The sequence below is a fragment of the Eumetopias jubatus genome, unplaced genomic scaffold (assembly GCF_037043125.1).
Source record: "Eumetopias jubatus isolate StellerSeaLion01/CBP00866 unplaced genomic scaffold, mEumJub1_p1.0 scaffold_4, whole genome shotgun sequence".
Lineage (NCBI taxonomy): Eukaryota > Metazoa > Chordata > Mammalia > Carnivora > Otariidae > Eumetopias > Eumetopias jubatus.
In genome coordinates, this window is record NW_028274810.1 from 116,702,650 (window position 1) to 116,717,458 (window position 14,809).

A 14,809-nucleotide genomic window follows, 5' to 3' on the forward strand; every position below is an offset into this window, starting at 1 on the left:
ATTCAGAAGGAGTTTAAATAAGAAGGGGGAAAAGAGGATGAGGGGACCCAAGGGTCACTGTAGAAAGGACCAGCAAAGGCCTTAGGGAGACCCTGGGCCCCAGCTCCCCTGACAAAACAGACCCTACCCCAGGCCAGCCAGCACTTCGGTAGAGACGCCTGCCGGTCATGGCCCCAAGTCTGCTGGTTAGCTCCCTTGTCTATTTCCTCATTCTGACCATCACTCACTTTCCAACATGAGAAAGGCCCAGAGCCAGGGGCACAGCAGTAGACTCAGCAGTCTTGCTCTGGGGGCAGAAACCCAGCTGGTTGGGTGGGTGCAAGTCCACTGAAAGAGAGGAGGGTGGGCAGGGCCCCAGGAGCTCTGGAAGGACAGGGAACTCAGGAGGGACCTGCGGCTCTCCCCGGCAAGTGGGGGCGGCCTGAACATGACCGAGGCAGCTCCTGAACATGTGGAGGCTTGCCAGGTGTTGTCAGACCCTCAGGCTCTTGTAAGATTGCTCGTGCAGCAGGGGTACCTAGGACACTATCCGCACACCCCTAAGCTTTCTATGCCCTGCTTAGCTTTGTCTGTCTTTTGTACTCCGATTGGGGTCACCTTCTGGAGAACATTTCCTGGCTTGACGTAGGTCCCCTTTTCTGGCTCCGAAATATCTGGTGTACCCTGGCCACTGCTCATATGCCACTGTACTGTGACCAGCTGCTTACTCGTCCGAGCGGGATTACTTATCTTTGTACTTCAGCACTGAGCCGAGGGCCTGGCACAAAGTGGGGAATGAGCTGGATGAAATCTACATTGGCAAAGAAAACATCTTCTAATTATTGTTCACCAATTTCTAATTATGCAGGGCATTCATTTCTCTTGCCCCATAGGAACCTCTCAACAACACTAGGAGAGTGATGAGTTGTCCAGATTTTCCAGTTGAAGCTAATGCCCTGATTGGTGAAGGGGTTTATTCTGGGTCATTCAGTTGGTGAGTGGCTGAGTCAGAACTCAAACTTCTGTCTGACTCCAAAAACCAAATGCTTTTCCTCTATCTCAAAAACCGTAAGGCCGTGATTCCCAAACCCGAATAAGAAAAATAAATAAGAATTATAAAAGTAGAGTCGCCCGGGTGGCTCAGTCGGTCAAGCCTCTGACTCTTGATTTCGGCTCAGGTTGTGATCGCAGGGTCGTGAGATCGAGCCCCGCGTCGGGCTCGCACTAGGCATGGAGCCTGCTTTAGATTCTCGGTCTCCCTCTCCCTCTGGCCCTCCCCACACCCTCTCAAAAAAAAAAAAAAAAAAAAAAAAAGAAAAAAAAAGAAAAAGAAAAAGAATTGCGAAAATAACCAAAAGAGGAAATAAGAATTATATTGTCATCCTGCTTTTAGAGATATGTGTGGAGAGTCTGAGGGGGATTAAGTGGGCAAAACCCTCATCGGGCTCAAACAGGGAATCAACAGGTCTGGTTTAAAGTTGATAAATCACAGAAATAGGTAAAATCACACTGTCCTGAGTCATGGGGGTGACCAGACAGAGATGGGAACTCTGAAAAGAAGGGGCTACTGCAGAGAGGATGACGGCAGGTGGCGACCCTGGTAGGCAATTCCTTAGGTACAGGTGTTGTGTATTTGAAAATATAGATTAATGAACCCTGCCCTAGACCTATTCATTCTGAAAAGATTGGATTCTCTGAATCCAAAAACAAGAAACTCTGATTTTCATGTGCTCACTCCTGTCTTGAAAGCACTGCCTGAGGGTCTTGGAGAGTCTGGGAGCAGGTGTCCTTGTCTTCCCAGCTCCAGCGGGAACCATGGGGGACCTGGAGCTCTGGCCACTCAGCTGCCTCTGTGTAGGGCCTTGGGGGGTGAAGCCCTTGCAGGCTGATGTTAAAACTTCCCTTTGAGAAAGTCACTGGCCTCCTTCCTCTGTCCTTCAGGTCTGCTTCCAGCTTAAGAGGAAGTTGATTCAGACGAATGACTGGGCTTACAGCGAATTTCTTCACTTCCTTCCTTGATTCCTGTTTTAGCTAATCCTGAAGGTCATTCAGGTTCCCAGTATGAGATGCTGACATCACCCGACTTCTCAGTGACCCTGGCCTTGGTGCTGGGTGTCCTGTGGCCTTCCTGATCTTGGCCGAGGGGAAAAGAGTTTGTGATGTCTTATGGCTGCCCTGGCACCCACTGGGCTGGCCCGTCCCATCCGGGCATGGACAAGGACTTCTAGAGGAATCTCTGTGGTGCAGGGGAAAGTGCTAGAGTGGGAGCCTGGGGCTGCCCTTCTGAAACCAGCCCTCACAGGGGCTGGCTGTGGGAGCCCGGGTTGCACACCTTCACTCTGACTCTCACTTCTTCATCAGGATATGGGCTCAGGCCCCCTTCAGCTCAAACAGCCTAACTACAGTGTTGCCTCTTTGGTCACTTTTTTTTTTTTTTGCGAGCTGTTCCAGGCAGGGGCCCAGACGACCTGGACTTTGGATCCCTCCAATCGCCCATCTATAGATTTTTTGTGGAATGGTTTGTAGTGGGATGCCTTGAATGGACTGTTAACTATAAGGGCTTGTGAACACCACTTCACTGTTTTCTGTTCACATACATTGGAGCCCTTAATCAGCAGGGCAGAATTGCAAAGTAGGCATTATTATTATAACAGGATGTTAAAATGGGATGTTTTCTAGCTCAGTTTTCAAAGGCTGAGAGCAAATAGCAGGTGGCATCCGGTACTAGACCATAGTGCAGGGCCAAGAAAGGGGATGGCCCAACCTGGTTCCACTAACGTTAGACCATCACCCACTCCAACCAAGTTAAAGAACGTGAGTGACCCATTTCTAGGGCTACTGGTGGTGGATTTGGGGTTTTGATATTGGTCTGGAGTGGACTTATTATCAGGAAAACAATGAGGTTTGGTCCAAGGGCAGGATAAACTATACCTCTGAATGGGGATAATGATATTTTAGTTTTCTATGGATGCTGGAATAAATTATCACAAATTTAGGGACTTAAAACAATACAAATTTATTATCTTACAGTTCTATAGATCTGAAATCCAACATAAAGCTCAGTGAGCTAAAATCAAGGGGTCCGGAGGATGCATTCCTTTTTAGAGTTAAGAGGAGAATACATTTCTGTGCTTTTTCCAGCTCCTGAGGCCACTCAATCCCTTCCTCCATCTCCAGCACCAGCAATGTTGGACCAAGTCCTTCTCACACTGCCATCTCTCTGGTCCCCTCTCCTGCCTCTCTCCTATATTTTGAGGACGCACCTGGTAATTGTTATTATGTTGGTGTTCATCGGACCCACGCAGGTAATCACAGATACAGTCCCTATCTTAGGGTCAGCTGATTAGCAACTGTAACTCCATCTTTGACCTAATGCCACTTTACGGTGTAGCCTTAGTTATTCAAGGGTTCTAGGAATTGGGATATCATCTTTGGGGATGGCCATTATCCTGCCTACCACAGATGGATACTAGACTGAAATAAAAATGCTCCCAGCATACTCCTTGTGAAGCACTGCTCACCCAGTAAACTTAATGGAATCCATTCTACAAGTAAGGAAAATAAAGATCAGAGAAGTTAAGAGTGGGGCCCATTCTTAACTGTGCATTGGAAATCCCGGATGCCTGGTCCACACCCACCCCCTCCAGGATTCTGATCTAATTGATCTGGGATGTGGCATTGGTACTGGGATTTAGCAAAAGGACTCTGTTGATTCCAGCCGATGGCCAAGGCTGGGAACCACTGGGCTAAGTGAATGACTCCAAGTCATTCTGCTACCATGAACACCTGGCCCAGATCTATCTTATTTCAAAGTCCCCACTAAGGTGTTGGTGGATGAGGAAACTCCTATACTTCTACCCAGTAAGTGTCTCCCCGTTCATCACTGCTAACTGCATTCTAGCTTTGTTGGGACAGCAATATGTCTAGGGAATAAGTCATGTTTGTCTAATCAGATCATGTAAGCCCATTCCCTATTGTCAGTGATTAGTCTAAAAGTAGGGACACAACACCATTATGACCAAGGATGAGATGTAAAGGAATTTTGCCGGGAATTTCTGGGAAAGACATTTTTCCAAGAAAGAGACATTTTTCCAAGAAAGAAAGAGACACTTGAAGGGAAGGCCCTTCATACCATGTCTTGCTTGCTTCCAGCACAGATGCCGTCAGAAGCAAATGTGATGTCTGGAGCTGTGGTGGTCATATTGTGTCAGTGAAATGAGGCATCATCATGTGCCGAAGACGACAAAGAGGAGGGCTGGAAAGAGTCTAGGACCTTGACCAATCCTAGGACCACCCTCCTCCTGGAGTATCCTTCGGTTAAGGCACTTTAGTTGGGTATTTGGTACTTGCAGTGAACTATGCTGATTGTCTAAGCAGGTGAGAGGTTATCTGAAGTCTTCAATGCTTTCAGTAGGTTCTGCATGCCATACAATGTGGCTATAGACTTATCTGAAGTCCAGGAAGTGCAAGACAGTAGAGAAATTAGAAGACCTGAGTTGAACTCCGATTCTCCACTTCCTCCCTGTCCCTGTATGAATTTAGGCACACCACAAGCCTTTCTGAGACTCACCTTCCACATCAGCAAAATAGGGGTGATGACCCCAACATGTGAACCATTACTGAGTTTGCCGTATGCTCAAATGAGGTGATGTGTGTCCACACATCTTCTGACATCCTTATAAATGACAAAGACTGTTAACTGATTCCATCTGCTTTGACTTTGGTTAATTCTCTTCTCTCTCTCTCTCTCTCTCTCTCTGTGCGTGTGTGAGATGGAGAGAGAGTTTTAAATAGATTCACCTTCATAAGTATGTCCCTTAGGGGGCTAAACGATCAAATCTGTTGCTGCTCTGGGAACCCAAAGCAACCCTAATTGAGGTAATAATTCTATCTCCTTGCCCCAAACCCCTCTCACATTCAATCAAATCCTATCAATTTTCCTTCCTAAAGAGTTCTCAGATCTCTGCCTTCCCCCACCTCTACCCTCACTACCTGGATTCAGAACCTCACTGTCTCTTGCTTAGAATATTGCACCAGTCTAGTTGGTCTCCCACCTCCATTCTGGAACCTTCACAAGAGAATCCTTTCAAACGCACATGTGGGGCTGTGTCACTCTGGGGCCCGCCCTTGATGCATCCCCATTTCTTGTGTTAATGTTCACACCTGTTCACCTGCCTTTTTCTCTGTCTAAAAGGCAGGGTCTTTGCCTCCCCGGCCATCAGCAGTGGGCCTGGTGCTGATGGAACAGAATGCTCCACACAGAATGCTCGATGAATTTTGGTTGGAAGGAAAGAGCAGCCTGGGCTTCAAGCCTCAGGAAGATCATTAAGACATCATTTTGTGTCTCCCAAGGACAGCCTTGAATTAACAAATCTGAGTCACCAATGCTTCACGGCAATGGAGACACTTTATTGAAAGGTAGTGGCTATTTTAGAGAATAAGATGCCCTTGGTGGCAGCCTGAGGTGGGGCTGGCAGGTTGGGCAGGAGGGTCTTAAGAGATGGTCACTTGCTGTAGCTCTTGGAGCTTGGCTCTCCCATCAGCCCAGAGTCAACCGGCCCGTCGTCCTCTTCGCTCTCTGCTGACAGCCCATGCTTGGCTTCATCTGAAATAGAAGGGGCAAGGCTGGTCTATTCAATCAGGACTCCTCCCTTGTGTCTTCTGCCTTGGCCCTAAGAGACCCCAGCCTCTGATGCGCCTTCCCTACAAATGCTCAACAGAGGGGCGTTTCCAGCGGGTGGGCACCAGGTTCATCACCAGGCTCTCGGGTCATGCTCAGGGTACAATAGGACTTGGGTTCAACAGACAGCCCCATGGCCTTGGAGGCTAAATGCAGCTTTGAGGGTCTAAAACATGGTGGGCAACATCACATTCCTGCTGAATGCTGCACCCCTATCTCTTGCTGCATGAAGAAATCAGGTCATTCTGAAAACCTTCAGCCCCACCATCCACCTCCCCGGGAAGCCTTCTCAAACCCTCCCTCCACTGGGCTCCCACTGGCCTGGGCACAGACTTCCATCGCAGGGTGGGGGACAGCTGAGGGCCAGTCGCTGGGTTATGTTTCTCACTTCCCCCCTCTCCTGGAAGCTTCTTATGGGCACTGCATTGATTCTGTATTCCCACTGCCCTCATTATGATTCAGTTTCTCTCCTTAAGGCCTGCTCAGCCACAAGTGCTCTTCAGGGGTAAGAAGTGATAATTTCCGCCTCTCCCCTGGTTAGAAATCCCATCCCCGGACCCCTGGTGTCCTGGCCCTGTGCCTCTCTCTCTGATGTCCCCCATCAGAACAGGAGCCCCCCCCCCCCAGATTAGGAGCTCCTCGTGGAGAAGGGCCGTGTAGATGGCACTCCATGACTCAGTGGCTCCATGCACTTCACCCAGGTCTGCCGCACAGGGGGCTTGGCAGATGCTGGGGAGGAACAGCCCACCCGCCCTCTGCCCAGGCCCTGCCTGCTCCCGCTTCCCCACCTGCTGCCGCGGCCTTCAGAGACTGGATGTACTTGGACCAGAAGGAACAGTCAGCGCTTTTGAGGCCCTGCCCGTTGGGGAGCAGGACGCTGAGCTCCTTGTAGTTCTCCCCGCCGGCCCGCGAGACGAAGTCAGGCCAGGGGGCCGCAAACTCAGGGGCTTTCCTGGAGAACTCGTGCGGGTAGTTGGGATTCCTGGGAAAATGACAAGAAAGAAACATCTGTGAGGGAAACACGGCTTTCCTTTAATCACTTGGGATCCCTTTCCACTTGCACTTGGTGTCCGAGGACCAACTCCCGCATCTTTAGGTGTCAAAGCAGGGTTTGGACCTGCCTGATCCAATTTCTGCGGCTGTGTTCTGATCTGCCGCATTACAGATGATGGAAGGTGGAGAGGCCCGTGTCTGGGATGCTCACGAGGTCGCCATGCCCCTTCTATCCTGGTGTCTTTCTATCTGGACACCGCAGCCAGTCCCTGGAGTGGCTCTGTTTGTCCAAGGCCTGGACAGGAGGGTGGGCCCCGAGCCAGGCCAACTTGTCTGCCCCCCGTAAGCCATCTTCCCTGTGAAGGGGAGGTCAGGCCTTGTCGCAACTCAGCCACCTCTCCGCACCTGCCACCAGGCCCGCCGCCCAGCCCCCTCGACCTCCTGAAAATTGGCCAAACACGGTGTGTTTCTCGTCCCTTCCACCCGCGGGTGCCGTTGCTGGTACGCTCCTCTCCTGGGCGCCTTCTACTGGTCAGCACCTGTGTCTGAATATCCTGTTATCCTTCAAGGTCCAGCTTCCATGTCACTGCCCCAGAGAAACCTTTTCTAAATCTGAATTAAAAGAAATGTCTTTCTGCTCAACTCCTACAACGAACTAGATAAAGTTCTACTGTGCCCTGCGTTTAATCATGGTTGGGTTAATTATGGTTGGGTTTTGTGTTTCTGACTGTCAGTAGGTTATGGGTGAAACATGACTTTTTTTTCTCATTTTATTTTATTTTTTTAATTTTTTTAACTTAAAGTCAATTAATTAACATATAATGTATTATTTGTTTCAGGGGTACAGGTCTGTGATTCATCAGTCTTATAGAACACCCAGTGCTCATTACAACACATACCCTACTGTCCATCACCCACTTACCCCATCCCCCGACCCCCTCCCCTCCAGCAACCCCCAGTTTGTTTCCTAAGATTAAGAGTCTCTTATGGTTCGTCTCCTTCACTGGTTTCATCTCGTTTCATTTTTTTTCTCTCTTCCCCTATGATCCTCTGCCTTGTTTCTTAAATTCTACATGACTTTTTTTTTTTTTTTTTTTACCTTCTACCTTTCCAGGGGCCTGAGTACCATGCTAGGCGACCAGCGACTGTCTGGCCAGGAGGTAAAAGGGGAACCACGCTTGGAAGTGGGCACAGAGACTACGCTACCTGGGCTAGAATAGAGGTATGCAGGGATGCGGGGGCAGCTAAGGAAGGGGCTTGAACATGTTAACTGAATTTGATCATCTAGGACCATGGTTCTCAGCTTGGGGTGTTGTGCCTCCCAGGGGGCATCTGGTACCATCTGAGACAGTTTGTTCTCACACCTGGGGTGAGGTGCTACTGGCATCTAGTGGGTGGAGACCAGAGAAGCTGCTAAATAGCCGGGGCTGCACAGGACGCCCTCACCACAAAGACTTACCTGCCCCCACGTCAGCGGTGCTGAGGTCAGAAACCCTGATCTAGAGCCATCGAACGCGGCTCAGTAAGGGAGCATGTGGTGGGAGCTTCCCTTCACCGAGATGAATCTACACAGAGGTAGTTTTGGCTACAAGAGGGGGACAGACAGGGAGAGCAGTAGCAGGTGACCACAACATCTAGGGGGTAGGGAGGGAGGCAGGCATGATGGCAGCAGTGGGCCGACGTGGTCCACTCACCCTGATCGGATGAAGTTCGAAAAGAACTGCATGATTTTCAGTGACAGGCTTTTCTCCTCCAGAGTAAACTGACCCTCGTAGGCAGGGTAGAAGGGAAGCCCAAGGGCATACTGAACATCTGCCAGCAAATCCAGGCTGAGAAGACACGCGGAAATAAGAACAAGCAAAAGTTAAAGGAGTAATAAACTTCTGGAAAAGTCAAAGGAGCCAAAAACCAATATTTCCCCCCAAGTGGGGACTTTTCTTCCTTTATGTTTAGGATTCTGGTTTAGTGCTTAGTTTGTTTAGTTGAGATTTGGTTTGGCCTTTCATCCAATGGCCCCCCTTGGAGCAGATCCACGACACATCTATTGGTTGAAGTGCACCCAGTGCCGAGCACTTACCTCTCCAGAAACAATGCCTGTAAGTTACTTTCCAAGAGAATGCTCTTTTGACCGCATTCTAACCAGGATACTTGCTGTGTCCATAGAACATTTTTCTGTTCAAAAGAGCCTGTATTTCGATCCTTTCTCTGTGTTAGCCCTTGCTCATATGACTTAAGCTCTCACACCTGTTCAAGGATGACACTCATCCACTTAGCCACCCTTAGTCTGGTGCCCGGCACATCATTGCGGGTCAGTTAATACCATAATAATAATACACTGACCCGCAATGATGTGCCGGGCACCGGACTAGGGGTAGTAGTAAGCGGGCAGGAAGGAATAAGGGCGTAGAGGCCAGACGAGTGGTTGGAGTGGACCAGGCTGGAGCTAGCACCAGGGAGACCAGCCCAGGGGTACCTGGGGCCACGGGGGTGAATGCTGGGACGGTCCCAGTGGAAAAGCTGGAAGGGACTTCCCAGCTGTGTCGTAAACAATTTGATTTTTCCCAGAGAGAAGTCTGGCCTTTGCGCCCCGTGGTCATACCTTTGTTTAGGGCAGAGGCTCACCACATTGGATTTTCCAAAAATGTGTTCGCACTCAACAGCCTTAGGGTGGGGGCTGGTCATGCCAAAAGACCACGTGACTTAGGGTCACACAGTATCAGTGGACCTGGCGACTGAGATTAACCATGGGCAATCAGTCATCCATCACGCCTACGTAACAGGGCTCTAATAAAGCCGCTGACGGCCAAGTTTGGGTGATTGGCTGGGGCTCCCTGGCTGGAGCTACCCCATGTCCACTGTAACACATCAGTGTTACAACAGAGCAGCCTCCCCTGACTCCACACGGTGGGAACCGTGGGGCTCTGCGCTTGGAACCCTCCTGGGCTCCACGCTGTGCCACTCTTCCTCTGTCTGGTCCGAATCCACATCCTTTCCCTGTATCACATTCACCATGAGACAGAAGCCTTCAGTGAGGTCTGTGAGTCTTTCTTGAGAATCATCAAGCCTGAGGGTGGTTTGGGAAAGCCCCTGAATTAGCACTTGATAGCAGCAGCAAGCACGGTCTTGTGTGGAGACGGCCCTCTCCAACCTTGTAGCTGGCCCCAACTTATTGCAAGAGCCAACTCTAATTCTACAGACGAGGAAAACAAAGTCCGGAGAGGTTTCCTGACTTACCCAGAGACATGCAGTGAGTTGAACAGTGGAGTGGGATCAGGAGCGTGGCTAGGGGCGGGGTCTAACAGAAGGCACCCAGCCCGGGGCCCCCCACCCCCACTTCCAAGCTGGTGACCTCTGGCAATCTCTGTGGCCTCCTTGATTCCCTGCTTCATCATCTCTGGAGCAGTTACACAATTAAATACTGGCTTCCTAGGGTCATCGTGAAGATCAGAATAAGATGGTCAATGCGGCAGGCACTCGAAAGGTAAGGGTAGTGTTCTTTCTCATCCATGCTTCTACTTGCCATGTAATCCGCTGTCTTCAGGCTAACAGCAGCATCTCGGGCCGGGGGCTCCCCAGGGGTTGTTGTCTGTGCCGGTACGACAGGTAGAGACACCCACTGTACGCATGTGCTGGGAAAGGGCTCAGGCTTGCTGGACTCCTGAGGGGCGCGGGGGGCCGGAATTCCTCCTGGGACCATAAGCATGATGGGCAGGTGCGTATATGACTGTCGACAAGGCATAGAGGGAATGACCTGGAACTGAGTCACTCAGCTGAGTCAGCTCGGTCGCTTTACGGCCGGTGTAACCCTGGGTGAGTCACTTGTCTTAGGTTGCATCCTGAAGCACCAGGCTGAACCAGCCATGGCACGTGCAAGCCAGTGACAAGTGCTTTTCCAAGCACTGGCTAGTATTATGCTCACGGCTCCACGTTGGAAGGCGTAGAAGGGACGAGAGACGGTGGGGGATAACCAGAACTAACGGCAGGAGGTCAGGAGGGGAATTTCAATCACACACCAGGGCGTCCCTTTGCAACCAGCGTCAGGCACCCTGCACCCTTTTAGGGAAGGTTTAAACTCACAAAGGGGAGTGAGAAGTAGCAGTGGCATCAACATTTATCCCTCCTGGCCCCCAAGCTGCTGAGTCCCTTGTCCGGTGCCAGAAGTACCTGTGGTCAAGCGCCGACAAGAGCCCAGAGCCTGCGCTGGGCAACGTGGCCTGTCGGGAGCCAGCTCCACTCAGTCTCTGTTTCTACTTGCCATTTGCTGAGCAGCCGCGCTGTGCCAGGTGCCCGAGTAGCCTCGGACCACCAACACTTGGGACCCGCCACGGACGGAAATGGCATCGCCCGTGTATTTCCTGGGTGATGAGGCCCCAAAAGAGGCTGCCACATGCCCCCGACAAGGGAGAGCCAGGATCCGGGGCTGAGTCCCCCAGACCCCAAGTCCTGCTCTCCGTCTACCTGTGGGCAGGGCCTGAGGATAGGTAAAAAAAAGTACTAACGACCCGGCTTCTCAATGATGTTGCAAGACTCAGAGGGAAAAGGAACACTGAGCAAAAAACAAAACAAAACAAAACAAAACAAAAACAGGAAGATGGAAGTCGTAAGGGCAATAGAAATCAGCCCTTAGGTACCCGCTCTGCGTAGCTGACAAGGCCCCTTCACCCCAGTTATCCCCAGGCCCCTGAGAGTAGACGTTCTTGGAGTAATTTGTAGAGTGTTTCTACTGGAGGCAGGTAGCCTCCGCGAGGTCATTTTCTTGCCAAGGTCCCACACTGGGAAGCGACACCAGACTCACGCAGGGTCTGTGATCCCAAGGCCGGCAGAGCCCCTGGCCTCACCACACACCCTCGGGGGCTGCCCGCTTTGTGTGAGCTACAGAGCAACCCGGGCAGCCTGGCCTCAAAAGGGGATGCCCTGTGCCCTCCACGGTGCCACCAGGCCTTGCTCCTTGCCCTGCGGTGTGGAGGACGGAAGAGGCTGCTTCTCAGAGGCCCTTCAGGGAAAGTGGCCGGATGAGTTTTCCACCGCTGCCCTAAGAAATGACCACAAAATGGCTCAAATTAACGCACACGTCCTGTCTCTCAGTTTCCGGAGTTCGAAGGCCCAGCACAGGTCTCCCAGGGCTAAAATCGAGGCATCAGCAGGCGTTGTTCCTTCTGGAGGCTCTGAGGGAGAAGCTGCCTCCTCTGCACTGGTTGTGACAGAATTTGGTTCCTTGAGGTGGAGGACCCAGGTTCCTGTTTCTCCCTGGCTGTGAGTGGAGGGCCACTCCCAGCACCTGGAAGCCACCATTGACGGCTCCCTTCCTCTGCCCTCAAACAAGCACGCCAGCTCTGACATACTCCTCTCCCTCCCACTGGCGCTTTGAAGGACTCATGTCCTTTCACTGGGCCCACCAGGATGATCCTGAGTAATCCCCCATCTCGAGAGCCTTAACTGCATGTGCCAAGTCCCTGTGCCACATAAGGTACCACAGTCACAGGTGTTGGGGGTTAGGACACCGACATAGGGCGGGACCACTCTTCTGTCTACCACAGCGGCCTTGCCTGCCATTTCTTTCAGAGAAAGAAATGGTGTGGTGAACAGAGTCCAAACCCTAGCTCAATCACCTAACATCTATGAAGGCTTGGACAAGATGCGTAATCTTTCTGGGCCTCCGTGTTCTCCTCTGTAACATGGTGACACAATCATGCTTCCAAACCGCAAGTGAGGGGTAGCAGTAAAATATTTCAAAGCTCTTGCTCAGTGTCTGGCTCATACACGCATTCCTTTTTCCTCTTTACCTGTGAAAGACACCTGAAAATTAATCTGAGAGTTCCATTGTAGGGTTCTGGAGGGCCATGCGTTCTATGGGAAACAGTGTGGCACTGTATAGCAACACTCTCGGGAGAGCCCTCCTAGCTTTTCTCGCGTTCTCAAGAAGATCTGTGCCGATGGTGTTCTGGTTAATAACATCATTCTGGGGCACCTGGGGGGCTCAGCAGGTTAGGCGTCTGACTCTGTGATTTTGGCTCAGGTCATGATCTCAGGGTCGTGGGATCGAGCCCCGTGTTGGTCTTGCCACCGGGTGGGGAGTCTGCTCGAGATTGTCTCCCTCCCTCTCCCTCTGTCCTTACCCCCCCTCAAAAAAAAATAAATAAAACAGTTGCCTTGTGCCAATTTCCATGATGTAAGTACTCCCACCACAGAGAATTTCAAACTACCAAGGTGACATCGCGGAGCTTGGGGGTTGGGGGAAAGATGGCTCTTGTGAAAGGGTGCAGGTCACCTCCCTCCAGCTGTCACAGAGACCCCAGCAGGTCTGTTTGAGACCCCAGCAAGTCATGGAGCACTGCTTTTGGGAAAAGACCTGGCCTTCCAGCCCATCCAATCTGTTTAATTTGAGAACCTGTTGTGTATGAAGACTTCTGCTTTGTTTTTTCCTTAGCGGGGCTGATCTTTATCAGGATGCTGGAGTTATTTCGAGCAGTTTAAGGCAGACATCTGGAGGAAGGGCAGCCCGTGGGAGCTGGGGAAGCGGGCATTTGGGATCAGAGGACCCTGGGCCCTGGCTGAGAGTCCCGGGACTCTCTGGAAGGAGAAAAGTGTATCCGGATCCGTGTCAGCAGAGGGAGACGAGGAAGAACTCTCCAGGGACGGACAAGGTACAAGGAGAAACTTGCTAGCTGGTTTGGTTGGCCACGGTGCTGGTTGGTTGGGGGCTGACAGTTCACACTTATGGATTTGGCTTCTTTGTCCTGTGCTGGGTGTGATCACATACCCCCACCCTGCAGTGGTCGCGTGGGCAATTGGGCAAGCTGGTGTCACTTAGCTTTTAGTTGTCACTTGTTGTCTTTGGTAAGCATACTGCAGTCAACCTTTCCCTCATCTGACAGTTACTCGTCCCAGGCTCAGGCCAGGTCTGGATCTCCTCATTGTCACTTGTGGGCGTGGGGACGAGGAGAGCTCCCTGCCTGAGCTGCCTGAGCCGGACTCCAACCCTGCTTCCACCGCTGCCTCTCTGAGCCTTGGTTTTCCCATCTCTCTCTCTCTCTCTCTCTCTCTCTCTGTGTGTGTGTGTGTGTGTGTGTGTGTGTGTGTGTGTGTGAGTGTATGGGGACACAACGCTGGATGTCAGAACAAGCGCTTACTCGGGCCCATTAGCCCCCTGCCTGCTGCGTGTGGTGCTCTGAGCAGGGGCTGGGGAGAAAGGAGGCGTAAGTCAGCCATCTGGCGTGGCTCACGGCCTCACAGGAAATGCAGGAACCTGACATTTTTAAAAGATGTTGTGAGATGGAGGATTGCTAGATAGCAGATGCTGAGATTATTTGTAACGCCTCACAAGAAGAGAGGGAGAAGCGATGGTGCTTGTCTCAGGCAAGGGCATTGAGAGGAGCTTGTGGAAAGTCAGAGAGAGGAAATCCTCTCTGGCTTGACTTGTGCCTTGAAAGACAAGTAGGGGTTTAGTGAGGGGGCGAGGGGGGAAGGGCCTTGTGAGCGGGGATGCTGCTCTAACAGGTAGCCGAGGCCCCAAAGCGCTGGGTGCTCTCCTCTATGGGACTGAGAAGTGCATCGTGCCCAAAAGTGAAATTGGGGTTTTCCTCATCCAGGAAAACCGAAAGGTCCTTCAGGCTCTGGTTTTGTGGAAGGTGTGAGAACCTTTCGGTTTTCCTGAAAGCCCAGCAAAGCTGGGTGAGACTGGTTTGTTTGTGGTACAGCCAAAGCTTTTGGCGGACCTGGTGCATTAACCTGGACATTTTGTTTGTTTTAAAAATTTTTTAAAGTAAACTCTACGCCCGATGCGGGGCTCAAACTCGCGACCCCGAGATCAAGAGTCCCATGCTTTACTGTTTGAGCCAGCCAGGCACCCCATAACCTGGACATTTTATTCCCTGCATAAAGCATAATGACCACTGTTCAGAAAAGGCTGAATTTTCCTGGCCCGGTGCATCCATTCCCACCAGGAAGTTATGTGTTTACCAAGAGCCAACTGTGTTTGCCTCAAACCTGTTGATGCGAGCTATATTTGTCACTGTAATTATAGAACTTAATTAAATTAATTAAATATCACGTGGATACCCCACTTTCAAGAAACCAAAGCTGGAAATCATAGGCCATGCGTTATGTTCATGATTTTGCAAGAATTTCAAAGGGAGCACTTTCTGACTCAAGCCTCTG

The 14,809-nt window shown here is 51.1% G+C and overlaps 1 protein-coding gene across 1 annotated transcript in view; it reads right to left on the reverse strand.

Moving 5' to 3' along the window:
- Nucleotides 1-5,367: 5,367 nt before the first annotated feature.
- The window catches only part of TG (thyroglobulin), a 241,234-nt gene continuing 231,792 nt past the window's right edge, over nt 5,368-14,809 (reverse strand). Inside the window, exons 46-48 of the mRNA XM_088022877.1 lie at nt 8,347-8,481; nt 6,448-6,641; nt 5,368-5,584 (exon numbers count right to left, since the gene is read on the reverse strand). Of these exons, the coding sequence (XP_087879003.1) occupies nt 5,484-5,584; nt 6,448-6,641; nt 8,347-8,481 (430 nt within the window). The 3' untranslated portion in view covers nt 5,368-5,483. The remainder of the gene's footprint in view (nt 5,585-6,447; nt 6,642-8,346; nt 8,482-14,809) is intronic.